Raw genomic sequence first — 27,757 nt, 5'->3', positions numbered from 1 at the left:
ACTAGATGGCTCCTAACCTGAAGGTAAGAACACGGAAAGGAAACCAGGGCGTGTCTAGATCGTTATCAATAATATAATATATTAATAATAATATATTATTATTCAAAAACAGCAAAGACACCATTTAAGTAAGGCTAGCCTGTCTTAGGAAGTGAAAGGTGCTATAACAAGTAAATAAAGGTAACACAATCCACATTGTGTCCGTTTTTACTCGTGTGGAAATAAATCAGGCTAACATTTTAAGTGTCCTGTGCTTCACAGATATAGCCAGATTCTTAATTGCTTTATTAGTTACAACATTATTTTATTCACATTCGTGACTCTATACTGGTTTTCCACATCTGCTGACAAACAATTCCCAGATCTAACGAGCCTACATGAAGCACATTTATTACCCCAGTACATTTTTTTTTTTATTTTTTTTTTTTTTGACTTTAGTAATTTTGAACCTGCCACACATGTATCCCTTCATCTAGATTCAAGACTTGGAAGACATGCTCCCTACTTTTAAGATTACGCTTAAATCTTTCCTTTCTGATAAAGCTTATAGTTAGGGCTGGTTCAGCCTGAACATCTCCTAGTTATGCCATTAAAGGCTTGGACGTGGAGGGGCTTCCTAAATGCACCGAGCATTTCTTCCCCAGGTGTTTATACACCACTGCAGCATGTCATTAATGTTAATGTTCATGCCACAGTCGATTTTTGTCTCATCTCTCTTTGTGTGCCCTTTTTCTTTCCTTTTTGCTTCAGACAGTTGCAGCAGATGGCTTCCCCATCTCTGAGCCTGGTTCTGCTCAAAGTTTGTTCCTATTAAAACTTTTTAAACTGTAAGGAGTTGTTTCAATCTCAAAAATCACTTAGATAATACCCCATGAGCCAGCACTGATTGTTTTCCACTCCAAGACTGTACATTAAGACATAAAGTGCCTTAAGGTGACCATTGTTTCATAAATGAAATGCCAAATAAATATCCATAGAAAAAAAAAAAAAATTAAACAGCACCAATTGTTAATGCCCAAATCTTTCTTATAAGCAAATGCAAGTCATTTTGGATTAAAAGTGAAAACTGCTGTAGGAATCAAACCATCTTTAAGGATTGTCAAAAAACAAAAATCTAAAATATGACTGTATGTGTCTCTAGAGACTTGACCTGATAAAGGATATTATAACCTGTTATAACAATAAATCCAAACAAATCTAAAAGCTATAAAAGCTAAGACTAAATCCCTTTTATTTATACATTGATCTTGATGATTTGGTTGTAGAGATTTATTCCAAGTCTGCATTACTGTTCTTTTAATCAGAGTACAAATGCTAAGGAGCTGCAAGTCTGCCAGCCAATGCAGTCTGCAAAACTATCTGTTCAAATGTTTAGAAACCATGAAAAATAAATAAACAAACCAGCTTTAATCTATGTAAACACTTTATTGGGACAAATATAAAAAAAAATGTAATAAGACAAATTGTTACTTCATATTGAAACAATGTATCAGACACATTTTGGCTTCCCCAGAGCTGGAAGAAACAAAGGAAGATTTTTTTAGTGCTGTCATTAATTCTCCGTTTCTGGAAATGTACTTTTGATAGATAATTCACCTATGAGTTGCTATTAATAATACATAAAAAAGAAGCATTTATCAAAAAGAGACCTTTATGTATTAAACGTACCGATTGCTGTATCACTTGACAGCTTTTAAGCCTCGTCAGTCTTGTCCTTGGCACTGGTTTCATCCCGGTATACTGAAGAAAAAAACAGTCAAGATACACTAAACTAGCAAAGGACCTTTCAGTCATTTCAGTAACACTAACTAGCAGTCTACTAACCTGATTCCACACTTTCTGCCAAGGCACCATCTCTGGCCACTCCTTTCCAGTATTTCTGCATTTGTTTGTTCACATCCACTCCCTCACACTCAATTTTAACGTGATACTGAGGAATAGTGATCTCCGAGTGGTCTCCTATGCTGATTACGGTCAGTCTGAGTGGTTTATTAATCACAAGGTTGAAAAAGTCATCATAAACTGTGTCATCCCAAGACTCCTCAGACTCCTTAAATTCATTTAAGCAGCACAAAAAGGCCTGAGGAGCCTTCTCCAACAGAGTCTGAGGCAGTGATCTTATATTACCGATGTCAACTTGAGACTCGTTTCCATAGTCAATGAACACAACATGGAGTGAAGTATCAGCTTTCTCAATAACCTGGGCTCTGTACCATTGGTTGTCATCGGAATACAGAGCGAGGCATGGACTGCCTGGACCAGGAGTCTCAGGGAACAGTTTCTGCTGTGCCTCTCCTGCTTCCTGAGCAAGCTGTGACACTTTGCAGAGGTCCTCTGTGTTGGCATATTGACACCAGAAGAAATGTGGTCCCACAATGCAAGATGCATATACCATCTCTGTATCGTTTGGGGAAAGTTGCGGCTCTTTGTACATGCATTTAAAAACATTTTCTTCGGCAACACAAATTTGATTCACATCAGGTTCAGTCTGACCAGCCTGTGGGAGGTTTTCTGTTTGATGGCTTTCAGCACCAACACATTCTTCTGTAACTGGATTCCAGTATTTCTGCATTAGTGTGTTCACAGCCACTCCTTCACACTCAATTTCAACATGATACTGAGGAACACCAACCTCTGAGTGGTTTCCTATGCTGATTACTCTGAGATTAAGTGGTTTATTAATCAAAAGAGTGTAAAAGTCATCGTAAACTGAATCATTCCAAGAGCCCTCGGATTCCTTAAATCCATTTAAGCAGCACAAAAAGGCCTGAGGAGCCTTTTCCAGCAGAGGCTGGGATAATGATCTGATGTTCCTGATGTCAATCTCTGACTCGTTTCCATAGTCAATGAACAAAACATGCAGTGTACTGTCCGCTTTCTCAATTACTTGGGCTCTGTACCATTGGTTGTCACTGGAATATACAGCGAGGCATGGACTCCCTGGACGAGGAGTCTCATGGAGCATCATGTCCTTCTGTGCCTCTCCTGCTTCCTGAACAAGCTGTGACACTTCACGGAGACCTTCTGTGTTGGCATATTGGCACCAGAAGTAAAAGGGATCCCCAATGCAAGAAGCATATACAGTCTCTGCATCATTTTGGGAAAGCTGTGGCTCTTTGTACATGCAAGGATTGTCATTTCCTTTGGCAACATCAAAATGAGTTGTGTTGTTCTCAGTTTGAATGCTTTGGGAGAAACTTTTTGCCTGATCAGTCTGATTCTCTGAATTTTCTCCTGACAGTGATTTCCCGTTTTTCTGCGCTAAGCTATTGATGAAAATCTTATCACATTCAATATTTACTGCATATTGAGGAACCGCCATCTCTGAATACTTTTCCTTATTAATGACTGTCAATTTGAGTGGCTTATCAACCAAAAGATTGTAGAAGTCATCATACACGTCATCGTCCCAGGAGCCTTCAGACTTAAAGCCATCTAAAAAGCACAGAAATGCCTGAGGAGGAATCTCCAGCAGATGCTGGGGTATTGACCTCACATCTTTAATGCTAACTTCAGACTCATTTCCGTAGTCAATAAATAGAACATTGAGTGTATTGTCAGTCTTTTGAATTACTTGAGCTCTGTACCACTGGTTGTCACTGGAAAAGAGAGCAAGGCATGGACTTCCAGGCACCAGTACCTCAGGAAAAACTGCATCTTGAATTTGTCCAGTTTCCTGAGCAAGCTTTGATATCATGTTGAGATCTTCAGTGTTGTACTGACACCAGAAATAATGTGGTCCAACAATGCAGGAAGCGTACACGTCCTCAATCTGTTTTTGAGAAATATTTGGCCAATTGTACATGCAGATGGTCAAGTTTTTCTCAAGGCAAGAATTAGAGTGCTGTGTCTTGTCTGAGTCACTGTGGCAAATCTGAACAGAAGTCTCTGCCACAGTTTTGTCTTCAAGAGTGACATGCATTATGGGTTTTGTTCCTTCATCCAAAACTGTTGCATGCTCAATCCGTGGTGAAGCGACATCAACTGTGAATTTTGAACTCTGTTTTAAATCATCTGCAGCAGACATCCTATCGTTACCATGGACTCCATTTTGTCCTGCTGTCTCCACCAACACTGATTCTTGTGCTGAACAGCCTTCGTTCAAGCTGTTAAAGTGGTGCTGGTCAGTCTGCTGAATGACATTGGTCATTTTGTTTTGTTTAGTTTTAGCCATCCTCTCTCTGACTTTCATATTCACACTCACTGAGCCATCATACAGTTCAACAATTAGCTTTCCATTTTCCACTTTTGCCACGGAAACGGTGAAACTACGGCCAACAACACGATCTGCAAACCACTGGTTGACTTCCTGGGGTAATTCTGCAGGGACATCAAACAGTCCAAGGGGAATAGCCTGCACTGGAAAGGACCTGGCCACGCTCACTTCAGTGGGAAAGGGACAGATATCAGTTTCACTGACTACAAGAGTATCCCCATAGTCCACAAAGTGCACTTTGAGCTTTGGAGTTATTTCTGCCAATTGACCTCTGTACCACTCATTATCAGTGTACCTCGCAAAGCACAAGCTGTTGAGTCCAAGAGTCTGATCTAAGCGCTGTGGCTCGCTAAGGAGTTGTGCAACACTTTCCATCAATTTGTCAAACAATTTGGCATTCCTGTCCAGTTGGCAGTAGAAGTGATTGACAGTCTCTGAAGACGTTATCCACACATTTTCTTTACCACCCACCTCAATATTATATGTGGAGTAATTGTACATATCAGATGTGACTTGTGGAGGACATTGCAGATGTGCCTCAGACTGTGCACATTTCTTATCCAGAAGCTCGCATGCACTACCAGATGCAGTCTGAATATCTACCATATTAAGCAGCAGACCTTCTCCATCAGATTCCACTGCCTTTACAATGCATTTCAAACCATCGTCTGTCAAAGCACTTAAATCCACAAACTTGTGAAACTCTGCTAAGGCATCACTATTCCAAGTAGTGGTAACGGGATAAGTAGGACTCTTCAGGTTGACTAAGCAACATGGGAAAGCCTGAGTACTCAGCCGCAAGAAAGCTGGATCAATGGGGTGCACATCTTGCAGAGGGACCTTTTTAATTTGACCATAGTCTATAAATCTCACGTCTACAACAGGTGAGTTGCTATTAGCAACAATCCTTGCTCTGTACCACATGTTATCATCTGGATTACGGGCAACGCAGATGGACTGAACAAGTGGCTGAGAGAGGGTGGATGAACAGTGATTTTGCAGATTTTGCATAAGGCATCTGAGGGAGTCCTCATTTTCTGTCATTTGACACCAGAATTTCTGTAGACTTTCAATGCAAGATACCTTTACATTGACACTACTTCCTACAGTGAATGCACTGTCATGACAAGCACTTTGCAACTCGGCGCATAAACCTGGTGCAGTATGCCCATTGCAATCTACTGCAGGTTCAGAGCTTGCTTTCGTATAAATGTCACTGTTACAAGAAGGACATGCACACTCTTGTCCACCGTTGACCGTTTTGTTTTTGGAGCTTGGCGCAGTTCCCTCTGGTACACCATCAGGAATGACATTGACTTTGTTCTGTAAATTCATGCATTGTTCATCTTCAAGTAAACTGAGAAAGGATGAGTTAATAGATTCATTCTGGACAATTAAATCCTGCTCAAGCTTATAGAGCGGAATAAAGTCTGCCTTCTCCAGAAAAGAACTGTTGACACAGGTAGCATTAGCTGCATAGAGTGCAACATTATAGACATCTTGAGTTGCATCATAGTGGTCAAACGTCACCACCACAGTCTTGTTCAGCAGGAGTGATTTCAACAAATCTGTCTGCACTGCAGTCCACTCTCTGCCATTTTCTTTTATTCCATTTAGAGAACAACGATATGTGATAACTGGCATTCTCAGGAATTTGCCAGCCAGTGGCCTGATGTCTTCAACAGGCACCAAGGCATTTTTTCCTTCATCCACATGAAAAACTTTTACAGCACCATCACAGGTCTCAGTGTTTTGCTTTAGTAATGAGCGGTGCCATCTGCCATCTGTCCCTTTAGCAGCACATGGATCCCCACAGCTCTGTGGAAGTTCCTCTCCAAAATTGGAGCTCTCTTCATAGTGTTGATGGATCTGTTCAGACAATATCTTCACTGCTTTTGAAAGAATAAGAAGCTGGCAAAAAATATTTTCTGGATCAATTACCTCAGTCACATAAACTGTTTCCAAAATGTCAGTAAGCAGCTCTGGGTAAAAGTATTGGTTATGTTTAGCAAATTGGCTGCTAACATTCAGGCTCTGTTCCTGTGTTACATCAAAGGCCTCAGAAGACTCATCATTGGGTAAATTTAGACATTTCAGTACAATATTTTTAAATTCCTCCACCGGGAACTTCTTTGCAACTCTAGACTTGCACATGTGCTTGGAAACAACTGGTATGTCAAGGAGAATTGTCCTATCCGGCATCAGTACATATTGAACGAGTCCCTTAAACTTCTTCCCAGGCAGAGACATCAAAAACTTTGTAGCTCTATCAGGGAAGTTTTTCTCGAGAGACAAGATATTTGCAAGTATGCAACATTCGATTTCAGGAGGCAGGAGAAAACTGTCATTTTGAGCCCATGCTAAAACTTCATTTGTGGCAATGTGGGGCTGTCCCTGATCTATTAGAAAAAGATTATATGTTTGACTTTCAATGGATACGATCCGAGCTCTGTGCCAGGTTTCGCTGATGCAAACCAGACAGAGATCCCCTGGTTTCCCTTCTAATCCAGAAAACTTCCTGTGAGGAGTCTGAATTTCCTCTCTCATCTGCTCGTAAATGTGTTTCTTCTCATCATCCATGTTTACCCATAATTCCACAAGACCACAGTTGGGTTTCAGGTTCACCCTCACGATGAGAACAGGGATTTCTGTTCCTGGTGCTGGAAGTCCGGGAATTGAACACATTGTGAAGCTTAGACATCAAACATATCTGCAAAATAGTAAAGATAAATGTGTTACCACCGAAGAAAAAAACAACAAAAAACTTCAGTCCATTATTTTTTTTAAAGGCACTGAAATTGTACTTAAACTGTAGTGTGGCCTAGGGTACTACCACTCTGCATTTAATGATGGTAAATGGCCTGTATTTGTATAGCGTTTTACATTTAATGATAGCAGCCCCTCCCTAAGCCTGGTTATGGTGGAAGGTTCTTCCTGTTAAAATGGAGTTTCTCCTTCCCATTGTTGCCAAGTGCTTGCTCACAGGGGGTCGTCTGATTGTTGGGGTTTTCTCTGTATTATTGTAGGATCTTAAACTTCCAATATGAATCGCTGAAAAGGCAACCGCTATTGTGATTTCAACAGCATACAGATTTGAATTATATTTAGTTTTATACAAATAAAACTGAACCGACTTCACGACTTCTGCAATCCCATGTACTGTGGGATCGATATAGTTCCTTATTTTTAAAATGCAACTTTTACATTTTGATGATGGTGCATGCATTTTTGTGTTATAGTCATCTATGCGAGAACTTTTAGCAGAGAAACAAAGTAACACTTTGCATACTTTCCATGAGATAGCAATTTTTGTCATTTTCTAACCATTACCAAATAAAGACGTATATAATCTGTATTGACTTCGCAGTCATTTCTAATGTAACTGGAAAAGTTGCCTCCAAGAGTTAAACACACCAGAGGATTATTAGGCCACATGTCCATTCAACTATTTTACTTATGCATTTCTCTTATTGCTTATTCTTATAAGAAGAGGATTATTCTTCAGGTCTGTATGTCTTGTGCTGCAGGGAAATGCATTCCATAAAGGCAGAGGAGTCTCAGGTTTCCTAAAAACATTCACTTGTTGGACTGTTTAACAGCTCACTAAACTGATAAAAGCAGATGCACAAAAACAAATGTGATGATAGAGAGAAACAAATTTGTGCCATTTAAACCACTCAGAAAAATGCAGCAGCTGTTTGAGTTCTTTTTGACCTACTGATCTACTAACAACTAATGTTCAATTTAATCTAACTTCAATCAGACCAGAGGATTGCAGTGAGACTTGTGGTGTTCATTTACAAAACAAACGTGCTACAAAATATGTAGTAATACACAGGACTTAATAAACCATCTCATTATTAGCACATTAAAAACTACAAGCAAAGACAGCTCAGGCAGCCTGATGAGGAGAGACACATTCGGGAGCAGATGAGAGAGCAGATCATTTAAATTTCACAACACTGGCATTCGGTGCCATCTACTGTCCATCTGCAGAACATGCCAACATTTTTTAAAAGATATATCCAATAACTTAAGTGTATTCAGGTGAAAGATATCTAACCAGGTATGCTTTTCCTGCACTGGCACTGTGTTTGGGTCATTGTCATGCTTAAAAATAAAGCTGCTGCCAATCAGACGCAGATGGTGTTGTATGGTGGCTCAAAATCTGATGCGAAAAGACCACCAGCACCACTGGCGGAAATGCAGCCCCAAACCATGACACAGCTTCAACATGTTTTACAGTTGGCTGTAAACACTCACTGTTGTACCTCTCTCTCCTGACCTCCTTTGTACAACCACTGGAACCAAAAAATGTCAAATTTGGATTCCTCACTCTTTTCTTAACACTTAGATGTGTAACCTTCAAATATTGTTTGTCTGCTGTTGATAGTTTTAAGCCTGAAACGTTTTTGTCCGCCACAAACATCTTTTAACAAATACTGCAGACCTTGCATAGATATGCTAAGTTTTCAGCGAATAGGTCTTTGGAAATCACCTTGTTGGTGCAAAGATAAACAATCTACTCGCCTAAAGTGCCCAGAGATACAATTCAGTATTGGTTATTTGCTAAGCTGTCTATGATGTGTCGCCAACACTGATTCATAGCTTGAGTTACGGGACTATTTTTAATGCTTGAATGACTCATAGATCAAGAAAAAAAGAAAACATTCCTGACTGAAAAAACAGCAGGTGTCCAAAGAAAACGTTTGAAAAACCTTCAGAAAGTCTGGAGATATATTGCTCAGGTCTTCCTGGTGTATTGCAAGCAAAATAAAATGATGAGCAGTTTAAGACTTTTGTCACCAAAAGTGTCCGTCGCTTCACAGTTTAGTTTGCGTGCTTTTTCAGATGTGTTACACGCATCTTCAGCTTAATGGGTTTTTTTCTCACCACGTCTGCTGCAGGCCACACGTCTCATTTTGTTCCTGTCGTTAAACTGAACTGGGATCCGGTAGGAGGAGGACATGGGGGCGTGTACTCACGCCTTTTAAAGGCTTCGATGAGCCATGACACAAAATCCTCCCGGAGATCATTGTGTTTGTATTTTTGTTGTTGTTTTCTTTTTCTTTTTTTTTAATAAAATAAAATAAAATATAGAGTCTAACTCCACATGCAGCACAGTTTAAAGCCCCGGTCCCTCCCTCCACTTCCTCCCTTCCTCTCTCCCTCCCCCGGCTTTTCTGTTTTCAGCCAAAACAAAAACAAAACGGGAAAAACTGCTACATTTGTTTTGAACGCGCGCGCGCACACGCCCACACACAGCCACGCACGCACACAGGTGGGTGCCGAGCCAATCACGCTGCACGCTTCGTGTTCCGTGTTTAGAACCGAAATCACACCCACAACTGTCACGGCAGCGGCTCGCTTTCCACGCAGTCACACCGTACGACCAGGAAGTCGTAAAGCGACGTACACTCTTCCCGTGATCATAATATTTTTGAAGGCTTCCCACGAGATCGAGCGATGGTAGGCGACTCCTAACAAGGTGCTATATTGTTTGTGATCCACGAGAGCTGAACTCTAGCGGAGGTCTGCAGGGGGGGGTTGTGATCGCTTGCGCTCTTGGGGGGCTGTGAAACAAAGAGCTGGACTTTGGTGTGCACTTTTGGAAACCGTTTTCTCACTGAGCTCTTGCATGTTGATGCAGCGGGCACAGCAGATCCAGCTCATTGTGACCTATAGATGCAGCGTAGCTCGGCTTGCTGGTGCCTGTAGTTATGTAGAGTTGCATAGAGTTACATGTGGAAGCAAAACGCTTAGCTACATGTTGCACTGCTGATCATCTGTTTGTATCGCCGCTGAGTCTGCTGGTTTAGGCGGCGGCTTCCTGACTTTAAGATTGACTTTAAGACTAAATGCATATTTCTTTATTTTTACATGCTGAGTCTATGAGAAATTAGTTTTTTTCCACTGTGTAAGCTTTCCTATACCTTTTTGGTGCTGTCTCCAAACTGCTGCATGTCTCGCTGGGCTGGGGTATGTCTGACATATTTACACTTCTGATTGCAAATTTAAACAAGGAACTACTATGATGGCTTATTTAGGGCTTTTGCAGGTGGACACACTTATTAATAGAAGCATTCAAATCTGCCCAGTTTAATAGGTTAACACTGAACAAAAAAAGTTGTTCTGGTTGTGCATTAGTAGAATTAAAAACGTATCAGTTTGCAAAATGAGTGAAAGTTTCATTTAAGGTGACAGTGCTGAGCTATAGGGAGAGTTAAAAATAATGGTATCTCATTTGCTTTGTCATGTTAACTCTGTTGCCAGTGACTTGTTCCAAAATGAGTAAGAGAAAAGGCAAAGTGATCACTGAAGCAACAACTTTCAAGAGCCGCAAAGTCGCAGCTGCGAGTATCGAAAATACGCCGGATGATGCAAACCCAAGTCATCAGGGGATCTGTTCCAAGGCCTTCGCTCAGTTTGCTACAGTGAGTATTTCGCCCCAACATTAAAATTCACCCAAAGTTTTGTCTTTGCTCCTCCCGGCTCGTTAAAGGTTAAATATTGTTTTCTGCTTGTGTTCTTAGGGCGACATTGGACTCATTGAAAGCATCACTCTGAAGAATTTCATGTGCCACCATTCTCTTGGGCCGTTCCAGTTTGGGCCAAACGTGAATTTCATAGTCGGCCACAATGGAAGTAAGAGCTTTCCCTTCACTTGATCATACCTGGATGCTGTCATGTCTGACATGTGATTTAAATTGGGTGCAGCTGTTCTTTTTCCTATATATACAATCGCTGGCCACTTTACAGCTACAGCATGCTTTGGTCCATGTTGATATGACAGCATCACACAGTTGCTGCAGGTCCATGATGTGAATCTCTCATTACACTGCATCCCAAAGCTGCTCTTTTGGATTGTAAAAGCTATTTGAGTACCTCGAACTCACCGTCATGTTCAAGAAACCCAGCTGCGATGATTTGGGATTTTTGGCATGCTGTGTTATCTCGCTGGAAGCAGCTTTCAGAAGATGAGTACACTGTGGTCATACAGGGATGGGCATGGTTGGCGACAATACTCGGGTTGGCTGAGGTGTTTAAACAATGCTCAGTTGAGCAAAGTGTGCCAAAAATAGTCCCCACAACATGACACCACCAAGAGCCTGAATTCAAATATTGATTTTACCATCCAGAAATTGAAAATCAGTAGATTAGCCTGTGCAAAATGTAGCCTTGGTTTCCTGTTCTCAGCTGACCCAGTCTGGTCTTCTGCTACTGTAAGCCCATGCTGTAGTTTCAAGGCTTGCCATGCTCTGCATTTAGAGATGTGCTTCTGCAGACCGTGGTTGTCATGAGCGGTTATTTGAGTTATTGTTGCCTTAAGCAGTGCAGTTATTCTTCTCTGACCTCTGACATCAACGCGAGAACTGTCGCTCGCTCGATATTTCTCTAGTAAACTCGAGAGATGATTGTGTGGGGAAAATCCCAGTAGATCAACAGCTTCTCAAATACTCACACCAACAACCATGTTACATTCATGTTGCACTTAAATCACCTTTCTTCCCCACTCTGATGCTTGGTTTGAAATTCAGCAGATCATCTTGACCATCTCTGCATTGCGTTAATGTTGAACAGTCGTACTTAACAAATCGAGAGTTTGTTTTCAAAATGATATAAGAGACTTCTAATATATCAGGAAGCAATTAAGGGATCTTTAGAAGAGAATGAAGAATGAATATTGCCTCTTTGTTTCCTGTAATCTAAGCTTTCTGTTGGGGTTGCCAGTTGAAATGTTTTGTGCATCAGGCACAAAAGAAACACATGGTGACAAAGGAGAGCGGTTAAATAGCAAAGTGAATTGTTTGTCTTGTTATAGACGTAATCTTTCCGATTCTGTGTGCAAAGCAAAGGAACAGGTTGGTGTGGAGGATGGGACTGTTTGTCTGTTACTATCTGACATGCTGCTGCTGCTTCAGTGTGACATCCAGCAGTTCCTATAAAGTGTTTGTCCAAAGTGGCATCTTGAATTCAGCCCTAAATTCAGAACAAAACATTGTCACCCTTTGTGAATTAGCAATGCAGAGTGAATGAGCAAAGCACCCAATTTTGTTATCTACACAGGAACATTTGATCCATCCCTCTCCAGCTTTGTTATTTTGTCACTTAAGGCCACACAAACTCCCCTGTAAAACATGTTAAACATTTAGATTTTTTTCACTGGAAAAAATACTTTGCAGGATTTACAAGATGATCATTTATCACTCACTTGGCTGAATCATTTTAGGTGAAGTATCAGCTGATGTAAGGAACTATTTAATGCTGGGCTGACTGAAAATTTGTTTATTCAAAGACGGCTCCCTGATTTCTTTTTTTTTCCCGTCGATGCATCATTTACAATCATTTGCATAGTTTTCTAGCTCTGCCGAGCGCCGCATGTCTGTAAGATGCTTTACATGCACTGATTTAATTTGATGTCTTGTAACTGGTTTATCCCTCAGGTGGAAAAAGCGCTATACTGACCGCTTTGATTGTAGGCCTCGGGGGAAAGGCCACTGTGACGAACAGAGGAATGTCACTGAAAGACTTTGTGAAGACCAATGAAAAGTAAATAATAGATCCTAATATCGTCCCTCAGTAATAAATCGTGTGTCTTTATTTTAGTGTTAAAAATGCTTTAGATTTCTTTACTGGCAAATGTCACTAAAACAATGTTAAAAATACACTCTGGTTTCTAGTACTGCAGATATAACAGTGAAGCTGAGAAACAGAGGGCCAGATGCTTACAAAAAGGATGTTTACGGCGACAGTATCACCATTGAACATCGGCTCTCGAGTGATGGATGCCGGACCTGCAGGCTGAAAAGCAAATCAGGTGACTTTCCACAGATGCTGTGACTGGAAAACTTTCTGTGAGCCGGTCCAAGTCTTGTGAAACCTTCTGGAAATCTTAGATTAACCAGACACAGTTGGGAGTGAAGACCAAACACTTCAGCCACACTGTCACCTCCTAATACTGTATACATTCTTTACTCTCAGTCAGGAATTTTCTCTATAAACTTGCATATATTTTATTTGCATGGCACTGCTTTCAGCCGCTGGTTTTCCTGTGTTGTAAATGTCATTTTATAAATAAAAGGAACTTAAAGTTCATGTGCCAGTGTGCATGTTCACTCTTGTACCTGACCATTTTCAGAAGAATGTTCTCTCTGTATGTTAAGCCACTCAACACTGACCTGTGAATCGTTCAAGCATAATGAAATGAATCAATTTTGACTTAACAAATAGCTTTTTAGGCACTGTTACCAACAGTCTCACACAAAATCGCAGAATTTATTCACATTTCTTCTGTTGAATCTACCAAAAAGTATACAGAAGTAACCAAGTTTAACAGGTATAAATGAGTATTTTTGCACCAAAAAGATTCACAAAGAGCTATTAGCTAAAAACCTGTCATATCTCAGCATGGTGGGCAGTGTGTCCTTACCAGACAAGTGGAGGACAAAAGAAGGAGTGGCAGGCCTAAAAAATTAGTGAAGTGAGTGTAGACAGTGAGTGTCTACAGCCTGGAAAACACACTGGAGGCTCTGTCGTGTTTTGGGCTGTATATCGGCCAGTGGTGTAGGAGATCTTGTCCAAATTTAAGGAATTATGAACACAGTACAGTACCATCTTATTATTTTCCAATGAGTGGCATGTAAGTTATAACCTCTTTTAAAGGGCAACAGAGGTTCAAACCACTTTACTTGCATTTTATGTCTTTTAGGACATCTCGTCTCAAACAAGAAGGAGGAATTAACGGCCATTTTGGACCACTTTAACATCCAGGTACTTGCTACTTTTTACATTTTTTCCTGTAGATGCCCCGAGGTTGTACTGCTTCCTGCACAATCATACACATTAAATGACTTAACAGGATATTTTCTTGTGTATTCCAGCTGGATAACCCAGTATCCATCCTCAGCCAAGAAATGAGCAAGCAGTTCCTGCATTCAAAAAGTGAAACAGACAAGTATAAGGTAGCGTAACGCCACGTTCACTATAAGCGTTAAGATTTAAAGGTTACACCTGCACTGAAGCTTACTTTGATAAGTGCTTTCTTTTCTGCTTTTTTTCGTTTGTAGTTCTTCATGAAAGCAACTCTGCTCGAACAGATGAAGAGAGATTACATCCACATTAAAGACACTAAAACGGTCACGCGGCAGCAGGTTGAGAGGCAAGAGGAGGTACGGCATTCCTCACACAAACCGCTGAACGTTGTTGTCGCACATCAAGCGAGATTATAAAGCAAATACACGTTGGAGAAATGTTATTTGCATTGTTTATTGCTGGTTAAACACTGACAGTTTTAAAAGCATCTTCTTTGGGGTTTCTCTTGATTTTCTGCCTTTTATTTGGGAACCCTAATTGTATCCAGTTGCGGCTTATATGTTTGTCTATGAGTAGCATTTGATTTTTACATAAATAAAACATATTTTAAATTCCTCTTGTTTCCAGTGTCTCAAGGACCTGAAGCAAGAGTTTCTGCAGAAGAAAGAACGATATGAAAATGTTGCATCCTTCAGTGACATGAAGGTTGTTTTGGAGAATCTGAAGAAGGCGATGGCATGGTGTTTGGTAAGACTTGATCTTAAGGCTTGAACGCAACATTTGCTGGTTGGATGGAGCTTGCAATTTTTAATAAATGTGTTTTGTTTTGTTTTTTATCACTTTCAGGTGAGTGACAAGGAGCAGCTCTTAAAGCAGTTGAAGGAAGACATTGAAAAGGAAGAAAATAATTACAAACCCAAGGATAACCTTCAGCTCTGTCAGGTGAGTCACAAGCGTTCCTTTTCTGTTAAATATACAACCCTATTTATAAATGTCAGACCTTCAGACCTTCATCTCTGCATAAACTCAAAGTCCTTCCTTCACATAATGCATGGTTGTGTTTACAGTAGATATCCTGAGGTTGTGGGGTGGGGGAGGGGGGAGTGGCTCTATCTTGCTGGTAATTATTTTCAGGCATTGTCTTTAAAAAACTGTTTTTATCTCTCTCATCTTCAGACGAAGATCATACAGCTAGAGAAGAAGCTTCAATGCATCAAAAGCAAAATTGACACTCTGAGAGAAGAGCAAGAGTCTCTATCAGAGGACAATGTGAAGTTGAAAGAACAAGTGAAGAGCATTAGCAAAGCACACAAGGACCAGGAGGTAATCACTGACAAACTACCCTGTGTTAATCTGCACATTTATTTATTTATGCATAGAGAAATGTTTGAAGTCATGTTAATGTCACAATCTTTTCCAATAGGTCGTTTATTTTCGAGCTCTAAACAAGCTGAAACAGTCGGAACAAGAGCAAAACCTTCTCCAGGAGAAGCTTAACAAGGCAAAAGCAAGGTAGGGGAGTAAGAGTTACAAAGTACGTATGTAGGAATACAGCTGATGCATTTCTTTTCTTTTCTTTTTTTTTTTTACTCTGTTTCAGTAAGAGTCTGAACAGTGAGGGAGACTCGGAATACACGAAACGGCAGAAGAGTTTAAGTAATCTGAAAGAGCAGCTTGCAGAGCTCGAGAATAAGTGCACGCACCTGAATCAAGACATCAAGAACAAACATCAGGCGCTTCTCAAAGGGAAGGAAGAACGGGACAAGCTGAGGTATAACAAAGTAAATCAGCTCTCGTGTAAACATATTGTCAAGGAAGTGAAAGTTTATGATCTTGCTCTCTTTGTATTTACCAGACTGGAGGAAAGGAACGTACAGGCTTCATACGAGTCCAAACTAAAGAGGAAGAATCAGCTGCTCGCCAGTCGATCGAACAAACTAAAGCGCTTTGGAGACCAGATGCCTGACATGATGAGTGCAATTAGCGAGGCTTATGCCACGGGACGCTTCCTCAAGAGACCTGTTGGTCCAATAGGTAACAGTCCTTTTCAGGGCTTTTTGTTGGGTTTTTTTGATAAAAATATTTTCACACTTGCTTTGTTTGACTTTTCAGTTCAATACGATCTGCTTGTTAACGTTCTTGATGAGAAGATTGATAAAACTCTAATGTTTGCATACTAAAAAAAAACTAACACCAATAACCAGTTTGACTAGAACAGAGACTCAAAACTGGAAACAGGAAGAAGTGAGTCATCTATCAGCTGTCACATCTAAAGCTCTCTGATCAAGAAAACGTGCCCTGTTAGCGTCACTGCCTCACAGCAACAAGGTCCTGGGTTCCTAACTTGGTTGCTGGTGGGGGCCTTTCTGGGTGGAAATTCTCACTCTGGCTGTGTGGGTTCTCTTTGGATACTCCAACTTCCTCCAAAAGCCCAATTCTGCGTTTCATTTATCTCTTAATTCAAATGTTAGCGCTTGGAGTGATGTCACTCCTGAGTTGAGAGGGTTCTAATAGAAAAGTTGGTAAAGCAAGGTGAAAAAAAATGATGACTTGTAGCAAGATGTCTGTGAAGGTTCTCAGTCATCCAGGAGAGTCTTCTCCAAGCACGACATTCCAGTGTACTTCAGGCCCAGCAACACACTCAGACAGAAACTGGTTCATCCCAAAGACAAAACTCCTAAACACAAACTTAACAATGTAGTGTATGCTGTACAGTGTAGCGAGGAATGCCCAGACCTCTGCATTGGAGATACCAAACAGCCACTTCACAAGTGCATGGCACAATATAGAAGTGCCACCTCCACCGGACAAGACTCGGCTGTCCATCTGCATCTAAAGGACAAAGGTCACTCTTTCGAGGATGCTAATGTTCACATTTTGGACAGACAAGATAGATTGTTTGAAGGAGTGAAAGAAGCCGTTTACGTCAACTGTGAGCGACCATCTTTGAACAGAGGCTTACGACACCAACTGTCTGCCATCTATAATCCAGTTTTGAGATCCCTTCCCAGACACCTTAACGCCCACTCACACCTTGGGCCATCTGACCTCAGGAAATCACATCATAGGGTGGGGCTAGGTTTCACAATGAGCTCACCCGACACCTTGGCTTATTGTGATCTATACCCGTTTTCACACCTTTGCTCGTGTGATTAGGTAGAGGATCATTAAAAGGTCCTTTTGTTCCTCTTGGGGGGATACTCCCACAGGGCTTACCGTAAATCTGCGACTCCACCATTTGACCCTAGAACTGAGGAAGCTTCTTGGATGATAGTGAAACGTCTTCAAGCAACTTAAAGAAGTCCAGACACTTTTTCTTTCCTCATTAGATGACTTGTAGCAAGGTAGAGCCATTCACTAGTAGTCATAATACAGTGCAGGGGTCGTTTTTCTGTGCTTGAAAGCATGACTGCAAAAAATTCATGGATAGTGTGGTCGATTATCTGTGTATGGCTTATTTAACAAGTCACAAGCACACAATAGTGGCAGTACACATTACAAGTTGAAAACTCTGACTTCAGACTTTAAATGGAGCACATGACAAACAGGGATTTGCTCCACATGGTTTAAAAAGCATCTTATTTTCCTTGACATCAAATGTGAAATGTGTCCTGCTCCTCTCTTCTTCAAAAGTGTTGACATTTTGTTGGTTTTTCATGAGAAACTGAGAGCACGAGAACTACTTGTACGTTTCCCATGGGCAGATCAAATGTGCGCATCTGACCTAACCCCACAAGGCGTTTGCTTCTGATTGGATCACTCCCCAACTTGTCCCGCCTTTCTGGGCAACTTAGTTTGTTCTGAGTGATCCGTCCATTTTCATCTCATTTTATTGACGGACAAAAGTGTCAATACATTTCATCATAGTTTTTATTATTGAGCATTAGTTTTTTTTTCATGTTTCCCATCCTGATGCTAAGCTAACCAGTTCCTAGCTGCAGCTGACATATGTCTAATGTTCTTTTCTTTCATGCAAAAAAAGCAAACGCTGAACCTTTTTTATAAACGTCTTTAACATTTAAATAATTTGTGATATATTGCGTTTGACAGTCTTTGTTTATTCCCAGGGGCATGTATCAGTTTAAAGGATGCCTCGTTAGCTGTGGCTGTGGAGTGCTGTCTGCGGAGCTTCATGAAGGCGTTCTGTTGCGACAACTACAAAGACGAGGCGGTCCTCCAGGAGCTGATGACTCGCTTTTATCCAAAGGGCAACAGGCCCCAGATTATCGTCAGCCCCTTCTCTGATAAACTGTACAACATTCATGGAAGGTTGGCATTATGTGAGATTTTTCTTTTCTTTTTCTCATTACATTTTTCTGAAACTTTTGGTTTTTTGAACATGTTTTATGCTGTTTCACAGGAAAGCATATCATCCGGAGTACCCATCAGTACTGGACATAATCACAGCAACAAGCCCAGTCATTATCAACAGTCTGATTGATATGCGAGGGATAGAATCAATCCTTATAATCAAAGTAAGTGTCTCACTAAGACCTGCTTATGCCTGGATATTGTCTAGAGTGGTGCTTTAGGATTGATGTTGCATTTGATATTTTTTGTTGTTGTTGTTTGATCTCAGGAAAAAGATAAAGCGAGGAGGGTCATGCAGCACTGCCGTCCACCTAAAAACTGCCGTGAAGCCTTCACTGTTGAGGGGGATCAGGTGTATCCAAACCGTTATTACACGTCTGATTTCAGCATGGCAAAATATCTCGGTGGGGATATTGAGACTGAAATAAGGTAACCACTGAAAACTATTCAAGGCTTGAGTGATTGTCTTTGACATTTGCACCCAGTTAAATGCTCAAACTGGACCTTTATGTCAGATGGAAATGACAGTAGTATAAACTGTGCAACAGTAGAGTTTCCCAAAAATAAAAAATAAAAACATTTCATGTGACTTCATAGTTGTGGTATGTTATGTTTGTGGTATCCTGTCTGTTCCAGTATGCTGGACTCAGACCTGGAGAATTACCAGGCTCAGCTGTCCAGGTTTCAGCTCCAAGTAAACTCTGTCACTGAAGACATTGTGAATATGGAGGGCAATCTTAACAACACCATCCTGACCATGAAGACAACACTGGTCAGTAAAAAAATGCGCGTGAAGCTGTTTGGTTTTCCTTTCATTTTCTGAATTTGCAGTCTGTCTCCTCTTTTTGTGGTTTCTGGCTTCCGATTAAAGCAAGAACTGAAAAATAAATTCAGTGTTAGGGCTGAATATGTTTATTACTGATTTTCTGGAGTAAAATGTGAACTAAAGCATATTTTTAAAGGGGTTATATGCTAAAAAAAACAAAACAAAACAAATTAGGCAAGGAAAAAATATACGTATTTTCTTAGTGTTCCAGCCTCAGTAGCTTTGACACAGTAACATCTGCTGTAATATTTACACCTCTGATGAAATCTCACAAGTGTTAGCTTTATTTTGATACCAGGATTGTTTACACAGAGTTTGTATTTGCTGAGAAATACAATATTCAGTTTGGGCATGTCATTTTCGAGCAGGAAGCTCAGAAAGCCCCTGGAGGCATGAACAGGTAAAAAGATTGTGGCTATTTACTCCCCTCACTAAAAAAGTTAGAATCCCTTTCAGTTTTACAGTGATTTACTAATGTACCTGGCTAACCAAGATAGCTGCTCAGTGTTAGCATTGGGCGTGTTTAGTTTAAAAAAACCCTCAAGATGGCAACAACAGAAAAACCAGTCTTGCAAACAGTAATCCATAACCTACTTTATGTATCCATCTTTTATGTACAGTCTATGTTCCAGTTGCTGTTTAATGCTGGTAAATCAGTGCTGAAAAGTGTGATTAATGTGATTTTTAATTAACATTGGATTACATTTATTTTCTCTTCGTTGCAGGCTTCTGTGAATCATGTCAAAGCAGCAATAACTGATCTGGTGACTGCCAATGAGGAGCAAATTAATGACATCAGCTCACTGGTGATACTTCAGTTTTTATTTTTATCTGTTTCGTAATAAACCAAACGCTGCCATGAATTATGCAGGTTAAGTGTTTCTGAATGTTTTAAACTGTGCAGGAAGAAGTTGCCCAAGAGAATCAGCAGAAAATCGAGGCAGAGAAGCAAAGCGTTCAAGAAGCAAAGGTAGAACTCGACAAGCAGCGAAAAATGGCCGAAGACTCAGATTCCAAGTACTCATCTGTCAGAGACCGGATTGATCAGCTTCTAGAGGAAATGGAGCCCCTGAAGGTGCAGTAGAGGTTTTACAGTTTCAGATCTACAACTTGTTGTTTTGTGCAGATTTCCAAACCTTTGTGCTCTCGATCTACAGGATGAACAGCTGAAACTGGAGACGGAGTGTGCCAAGCACGAACGAAGCCTGAAAATCTTAGAAAACAAAGTGAAGGCTCATGAAGACAACATTGAAGGCATGAAAAATGAGCTTGCCCAAAGAGAAGAAGAGCTACAGGTAGGAAGATTTTTTTTTCCAGCACGATACGGTGTAGTTAAGCTGTAGTTTAGCTATTCACGCCAGCCAGTATTCAGTGAATTCAGTCAAAGAAAGTCAGCAGATGTCTTGTGATGTTACGACAGGAATACGTGGCAAAGGCTACAGAGATCAGTCCTGAACGGCAGCACGTGGCCGGCAACACCAAGAGCATCGACACAGAAATCACTCGACTGAAGAAGAAGATCAAAGTGTACGAAAGCAACCATGGCGAGCAGGAGCAGGTGGTCAGGTGAGAAACTGAAGGCTTTCAGCAACAGAGGCAGAAATTATTTTAATGGTTGAAGCTCAAATTTTTATTGAGCTAATTCATCAATCATGTTAGTGCATGTGTAAACTGTATGTATAAAACTGGTAGAATGTAGGTAATCTAATCAGGTACTGTACCTGTGTACAGACTTAAGGTACTTATAATATATATTAATCCCATTTTCCCCCTAGACCTAAACTGGCACCCCACTGAGCCAAGGATTTTCACCTGAGCTGATTTGTTTTATTAGCTAACCTAAATGGACTATTAGGTATTATCATGGATAAAGTAGACCAGAACTATCCAGAACGATGGTCCAGCAACTTTAACTGAGCCAGCTTATGCTCTCAGCACCTTCTTTTTTCCTTCTCATCGGTGTGATGCCTTCATGCTGCAGATGTCAATAAAGTTGTTGTTGCTGAAATTGAGTATTTAGCTCCATGCTCTGTCTATGCTTACTTGTATTTGCTCAGAATATAAACAGAGTAGCATTTATCGCTGTTGACATTCAAATGTTTCAAACAGCGCAAGAAATAAAGACGCTGCATTTCCCAGGGAGAAAAGAAACATTCACGTGTGAAAAGTTTACTGAATAGAAATGAGAGATGATGAAAGATGTAAGGAAGATGCAAGATTAATGACATATTCATACATTATTTCAGGTTAGTTTTTTTCATATTGTGGAAAACCTGGAAAAACTCATTGAAATATAATAATTTTCTTTAGTCAAAGGTTGCATGACAATACTAGACTGTCTAGTTCTGTGCATGCTAAATTGGTAAGTCTGCAGTAGTGTGGTGAAGTTTACAGTAAAGCAGCAATGTTGGAGTAGTGCAGAGCAGGCTGTGTTGTTCATGGTCGATGTCCGGTTACATCCAGAGTTGCAGACATCAAATTTAAGCTGCTCTGTTATCTTGTTGAGTTCAGATAAATCCACAAAGAGCAGGAAACCGTAGAGCAGCAACATCACAGCCGTATGCAAAGAAAACAAATCTATTGGAGCTCAAAGTACAAGTTTTTATTTTAAGAGATTTTTCTTCTCAGTGCTACACCTGACAAATCCCACTTTAACCCCTTTTTACACATAAAACAACAGCTGAAAACAACCCAGACGTATGAAACAGGCAACTGTTATGATTTGCTATTGTTTTCCTTGCCCTTATGCTTCTGCTAATCAAAGATGACTGTATCATAGATTGCTACATAGGAGTCGGGTTGTTGAAGTAAACAATAGACTCCTCGGTCTCCTGCACACGCTCTCAACCTCCGGTGTTAAAGACCGTAGGCGCACCACCATAGACGCATCGACGTCTGTGACGCACATGGTGCAAAAATAGCTCTGCATTAATCGGGTGCAACGTTACATTGAATAATTATTGTTATCTAATAATTGTTGTCACCACACTTAAAGGTGGTGTCTTACTTTAGATTGAACGTCGTTTTTGTATTTGCTATCTTGCCCTTATTTACATATTTATAGAGGGTGCAATGTTAGAAGCACTTCTGAATGTGTCATGGGTGTTAATTGTTTTATTAACACCTATGACAAGTGGAACGCTATTGGCATCGAAAACCTAGACTTGGTGGAACTTAGCATGTGTACTGGATAAAGGAATATATTGTTTTTAATCAAAATGTCCAACCTTATCATATAGATATGTTTTAGATAGCTCCGTCTTAACTGGCTACAACAGTTAAATCCTTCTCAGACATTTGTATCAGTAATAATATTAATTTCATTATGTATAGTAGTATTACCCTTAGGACTCATTAGCAAAGTTGATGTGCAGAGTTGTAGCAACTGTAGAGATATAAACTTGAGGTAGGAGTAATGGATGGATTGAAGGTGGGAGTTGACAGATGAGACCGGGCAGAAGTCTCTGTAGACTATGATGATAGCAGATGACACTGTGATCTATAGAGTAAGGAGCAGGCGAAAGAGACCCTGGAAAAGTGGAGGTGTGCTCTGGAGAGAAGAGGAATGGAAGTAAGGAAGCAAGACAGAATACATGTGTGTGTGAATGAAATGGTGAAGATGCAGGGAGTAAAGGTAGTGAAGGTGGATCTGTTTAAATACCTGGAGATCATCCAAAGCAATGTGTAGTGCACAAACAAAGAAGAAAAGAAAGAAGAAAGTGCAGACACAGTGGAGTGGGTGGAGATGAGTGTCAGGGGTGATTTGTGACAGAAGGATGGCAGCAATGGTGAAAGGGAGTGTTTACAGGAGGCCTGTGATCTATGGTTTGGAGGAGAGCTGAAAGATGTTAAGATTTTTAATGGGAGCGACCAGGAAAGTTGGAGAGGCAAAGCTGAGATGTTTTGGACATTGGATACTGAAGTGTTTAATTATCTCAACCACTCTTTCTTACACAGTATACATGACTCTCATAGAGATTTACAAGCTAACTTAGTTTGCTGTGGCCCAACTGTATTTTTTCAAAAACTTTTTTAGTTAAAGGCTTTTTCAAAGACGTCTTCTATCTTGCTTCTAACCTATCATTTTCCCTGGATTTCATCTCCCAAGAAATAAAAAAGGCGCACTTCTGCTCACTGAGTTTCAGCTCATCTCCTTCGGACTGTCTCGTCCCCTGTACGGATTAATCAGATCTGCCTGTTGGCCATCACTAAATCATCTCCTGCCCTCATTTTACATGTGCACACTGAAAGCTGAATTGAGAAGAATTTAGGCTATGCCAATTTCTTCCCTCTGACCTCATTAGGGAGTACGCCGAGGCCCTCGCTCTCTACAGAGAGAAAACCAACCAAGTAAGAGATTTGCGGAGGTTCATCGATCGGCTGGATAACATCATGTCAGACAGGCAGAACAGATACAAAATAATGCGTAGGTAAGTAACAATCTTGCACGTTAGAAACATATAATATAAAGATTGATTGACGTAGGAAATATTGTGCTTTTGGCTGATACTTTTTCTTCTCTTTTTCCTGAAGGTCCCTGTCTGTCAGATGTAAGTTATACTTCAATAACTTCCTAATAAAGATGAACTGCTGTGGATCTATGATTTTTGACCACAACAACGAGACGCTCTCTATCATGGTACGTGCTTATCTCTCTAGTTTGCCAGAAAAGTTTGTTACATTACAGCAAACCAGCAGTACGGTTAATATAAGTGACACTCAACCTTGTTGGCACCGAAGGTAAAGCCTCCAGGCAGGGAGGAGGATGGCGTGAGTGACATGAGGTCGCTGTCTGGTGGTGAGCGCTCCTTCTCCACTGTTTGCTTCATGCTTTCACTGTGGGAGATCACCGAGTCACCCTTCAGATGCCTCGACGAGTTCGACGTCTACATGGTGAGTGCACAGAAAACACATTAGTCGCATGTAACCAGTAGAAAATGCTTACGGGGTTTGGCTTTCACTCACTTGAGTTAACAGTTCCCTTTCTTTTGCTGCGGCAGGATATGCACAATCGAAGAATCTGTCTGGATCTGCTTCTGGAGTTGTCAGAGCGGCAGCATCTTCGACAGTTTATCTTCATTACTCCTCTGAACACCAGGTAATGTCTTTTTGTGATGTTAGCCTTGATATCCTTTGACGTTGACTGCTACTTCTGTTTTCTCTGTGGAGGCTGATGTGCGCAAGTAGAACAATTGTAGATTTTTGTTGTTGTTATTGTTCCTGGAATCATTTTATGTCAGTTTGTCAGGTAAGTATTTTTGATTTAACTGTTTTTCAAGATCCTATATTCTTCTTCTTAAACCTCCCGCTATGCATCTTTACCTTTTAATCTCTTAAAATGACCTGTGCTGTGTGAAAAATGCTTGACAACTGATCAAAAGGTTCGTATTTTTCAGCAATCTACCCAAGTCGGACCTCATCAAAATCCACCAGCTGCGGGCTCCAGAAAGACACCGGGGTCAAACAGAAGATGAAGATGTTTAAACTGAGCTTCAGTGACATCAGTGGATGAATGTTAATGGGCATTACTGTATACAGTTAGAAAAAACGTTTATGAACCCTTTTGAATTACCAGGATGTCTTCATTTAATTGCTCTAAATGTGGTGTGAGCTTCACCTAAGTCCCAGTGGTATGCTGGCTAGAGTAAACAGGCTATCTCAAGAGCTGTTTACTTTAGCCGGAAAGAGTAAGTGTGCTTTTGAATTTAGTTATTTCGTGACGTGTAGATCCTCCTCGGGTAGCAACAACTCCCATCAGACATTTCCTGTAGCTGGTCTTGAAACTTGTACAGTGATGAGGCATTTTGGACCCCTGCTTCCTACAAAATCGTTTCAGTGCATTAACATTTATGGATAACGCACAACATCTTACTTGAATTAAGACAGAGACTCTGCCTTTATCATTACAAAACCCAGTTTTCTTTATCAGCTGTTCTGTTGTTGGCTTGCTTAGAAGTTCTTGATACAGTGCCAGGCTCTGAGGTATCAAAGCAACATCGGTCCATGGTTTTAAAATTAGATCAATAGCAACATATGATATATTACACCGTGCCATTATTCATTTAAGAAAAATGCAGCGCCCGCAGGTCGGCCGCTACATTTCAACCACAAGACCTACGTGCGCCTGCTCACCTAATAGCTGAAGCAGCACCCTTCAGGTCTGGACTTTGACTGAGTCATTGCAACACCTTGATATTTTTTTTCTTTTTCCGCCATCTGATGTAGATTTGCTGCTGTGCTTGGGATCATTGTCCTATTTTATGGCCCAGTTTGGGCCAAGCTGTTGGACAGATGCCCTCACATTTGACTCTAGAATACCTTGGCATACAGAGGAGTTCATGGGGTTGGGCTTGAAAGCTGTGGCTGCAAAGCAAGCCCAGGTTATCACCCCTCCGCCACCATGTTTGACATTGTGCTGATATACTGTGTTTGCTTTTCACTAAACGTGGCGCAGTGCGTTATGGGCAAACATCTCCGTTCTCGTCTTTCGAAGGCAGATTGTTCCAGAAGTCTTCGTTAGATCCATCTTTTCGAACCCAAGCCGTACTGCCACGTTGTTTATAGAGAGAAAAGCTTTCTCCTGGCAACACTTGGAAACAAACCATACTTGTTCAGGCTTTTTCTAATTGTGCTGTCATGAACTTTAACTTTTAACACGCTAACTGAATCTGAGACGTAGCTCTTTTTTACACTTGCTCTGAGCAACGCTCAACGCTCTGGCTTCGGGGTGAATTAAGCACCTTGATCGACCGTTATTGCGATTTGGCACTACATAAATAAAATTGAATTGAATTTGCTGGGACATCCACTACTAGCAAGACTAAGCACTGTGTAAAATGTTTTCCACATTAATCTTTGTCATTACAGCAGGGTGTCCTTCAAGTTGTTTGAAAATGGCCTCGTAACCTTTTCCAGATGAGCAGCAACAACCGCTTTTCCAAGATAGCTGCTGATATCTGTACTCGTTGGCATTGTTTTAACTGACCCAGACCTCCAAACTAATAAAACTTCCGCTCACAATTGGAGCTCACAATTGCTGATGATGATTTAGTCAAGTGCATTTGATTAGCAGCACCTGGCTCGTACCCACCCCCTGAATTCCTTTGGAAACAGTAAGGGTGTACTTAAATTGCATTTTGGTTTAATTATTAATGGCAAAGTGTAATATGTCATGTTTTGTAGGTCAGATTAGGTTGTATTTACCCAATTTTAAAGACCTGCTAAAGCCACGACTACTTTCATTATGTCCTGATAATAAAACCTTAAAACTGACAGGCAAACATCCAGGTGATCGTTTGCAGGCTTGAAATGTACCACAGTATGTTTGTGTGGAGTGTTTTTTGTTTCTTTTGTTGCACTGATTTCGATGAAGGCTCACAAAAACCAATCTTTCTTGAGATTCTTTTTTTGTTTTCTTTTTCATTTCTATGAACAAGCTGTAATTTTTACAGCTGTGTCCAAGCAGCTGTTGTTGTTGCTCATGTGAAGGCTCGTGTAGTTTTTTTTCTTTTTTAGCCTACAGTTTGAGTGCTTTGAGCGATTGCTCAGTGTGTTCACTAAAGGCTGCTTTTATAATTAGTTTTGTGTTTCTCTATTATCGTTACGTAGATGAAGATCACGCCACATTTTTAACGAGGACTAAATGAAGCCGTAGTTGCAGCTGTATATCAGTATTACTGTGTGTTTTGGAGACTGCTGTTTTTTAAAATGTCATTTTTCTTGTGATGAGCACTCGTAAGGCACAGATCCATCCCTCTTGGATCATGTAATGGATTTTGAGTTCTCAACTTTTTATTTTATGTAATGTTTTTATCATTTTATGGCAAATGAATGCAGGCTTTTAAAACAACACAGGAGGTTGTGTGCCAAAAATCATGCACTGTACAAAGTTAATGTTTTGTCCATAATAGATACAATGCCTGAGTGTAATTTTAAAGTTTTAATGAAACACCGAGTGGCTGATGATGATTTCCTCTGTTAATTTTTGAACTTTACATACATGTTCTCAGTTTTAGTCATTAATGTGAAAAATTTCACAGATCTACCAGAAGTGTTCTGCACTATTAACGTGTTCCAGCAGCTTTTATTCCAGTTTTCAAGAGCTAATGCCCGTGTTCAAGCTGCCACGTAAAGATGGAATCAGGCCACGGCATCTTCTTTAAAATTGTCATCAGCATCTGGCAGGGCTGCATCCTGTCTCTGTTCTTCTTTCAGGTTGCCCTTGATTACATCATGTGGCAAGCAGTAACACACATCAGAGGTGGCATCCACTGGAGTGATGGGCAAACACAGCATCACAGATGATTACAGTGTAGTTGAAACGCAGCGTTTTAGATAGAAGAAAAATCCAAGAAAGTCAGCGCTGGGGAGAAACCGTTCAGGTCTAATGCTTGTACACAAATGTTTAGACATCAAAGAAGACTAAAAATACATGAAAGAGATGAGCCTCTCCTGGTTTGTCCAATTGGATTCTTTATGAGGGAAATGTTTTGATCCCATCCAGTGAAAGACCTTTGACAGAAATTTTGATGATAGAGTTTTCTTGAAAGCCAACACAATGGAGAAACCATTAGGCTTATACAATTGAAATA

At 40.6% G+C, this 27,757-nt stretch overlaps 2 protein-coding genes across 6 annotated transcripts; one reads left to right on the top strand and one right to left on the bottom strand.

Moving 5' to 3' along the window:
- The first annotated feature begins 2 nt into the window (after window positions 1–2).
- On the top strand, window positions 3–27,134 carry smc6 (structural maintenance of chromosomes 6). 5 transcript variants are annotated; one of them, XM_005477357.4, is made up of 27 exons: window positions 3–23; window positions 10,490–10,650; window positions 10,750–10,861; window positions 12,661–12,766; window positions 12,898–13,034; window positions 13,926–13,987; window positions 14,098–14,178; window positions 14,284–14,385; window positions 14,657–14,776; window positions 14,876–14,971; window positions 15,206–15,352; window positions 15,453–15,541; window positions 15,630–15,800; window positions 15,885–16,063; window positions 18,097–18,298; window positions 18,390–18,504; window positions 18,609–18,769; window positions 18,977–19,112; window positions 19,892–19,972; window positions 20,071–20,241; window positions 20,324–20,461; window positions 20,587–20,732; window positions 23,471–23,596; window positions 23,700–23,805; window positions 23,907–24,059; window positions 24,167–24,264; window positions 24,563–27,134. In XM_005477357.4, the coding sequence occupies exons 2-27, from the start codon at window positions 10,504–10,506 to the stop codon at window positions 24,648–24,650; spliced, it is 3,270 nt and encodes a 1,089-aa protein (XP_005477414.1). In that variant the 5' UTR covers window positions 3–23; window positions 10,490–10,503; the 3' UTR covers window positions 24,651–27,134. The 5 variants fall into 5 exon arrangements, with proteins under 5 accessions (XP_005477414.1, XP_005477415.1, XP_003443032.1 ...); XM_003442984.5 differs by lacking the exon at window positions 3–23 and adding an exon at window positions 9,468–9,685; XM_019348897.2 differs by lacking the exon at window positions 3–23 and adding an exon at window positions 9,468–9,704.
- On the bottom strand, window positions 1,406–9,213 carry tdrd6b (tudor domain containing 6b). Its single transcript, XM_005477356.4, has 4 exons — window positions 9,110–9,213; window positions 1,825–6,926; window positions 1,669–1,740; window positions 1,406–1,515 (listed from the first exon to the last, which is right to left on the bottom strand). Exons 2-3 carry the CDS (start codon window positions 6,899–6,901, stop codon window positions 1,694–1,696), a joined length of 5,124 nt encoding a protein of 1,707 aa, XP_005477413.1. The 5' UTR covers window positions 6,902–6,926; window positions 9,110–9,213; the 3' UTR covers window positions 1,406–1,515; window positions 1,669–1,693.
- Window positions 27,135–27,757: the final 623 nt, after the last annotated feature.

This window comes from Oreochromis niloticus, linkage group LG19 (assembly GCF_001858045.2).
Source record: "Oreochromis niloticus isolate F11D_XX linkage group LG19, O_niloticus_UMD_NMBU, whole genome shotgun sequence".
In the NCBI taxonomy this organism is placed as follows: Eukaryota; Metazoa; Chordata; class Actinopteri; order Cichliformes; family Cichlidae; genus Oreochromis; species Oreochromis niloticus.
The sequence above is the reverse complement of the archived record's forward strand: the minus strand, read 5'-3'. Positions and strand labels throughout refer to the sequence as shown.

Coding starts and splice junctions, on each gene's coding strand:
- tdrd6b (XM_005477356.4), bottom strand. CDS start 6,901: ATGTGTTCAATTCCCGGACTTCCAGCACCAGGAACAGAAATCCCTGTT. Junction 1,741..1,824: donor GGCAGAAAGTGTGGAATCAG/GTTAGTAGACTG, acceptor TTTTTTCTTCAG/TATACCGGGATGAAACCAGT.
- smc6 (XM_005477357.4), top strand. CDS start 10,504: ATGAGTAAGAGAAAAGGCAAAGTGATCACTGAAGCAACAACTTTCAAG. Junction 13,035..13,925: donor CAGGCTGAAAAGCAAATCAG/GTGACTTTCCAC, acceptor TATGTCTTTTAG/GACATCTCGTCTCAAACAAG. Junction 23,806..23,906: donor ACGAGACGCTCTCTATCATG/GTACGTGCTTAT, acceptor TTGGCACCGAAG/GTAAAGCCTCCAGGCAGGGA.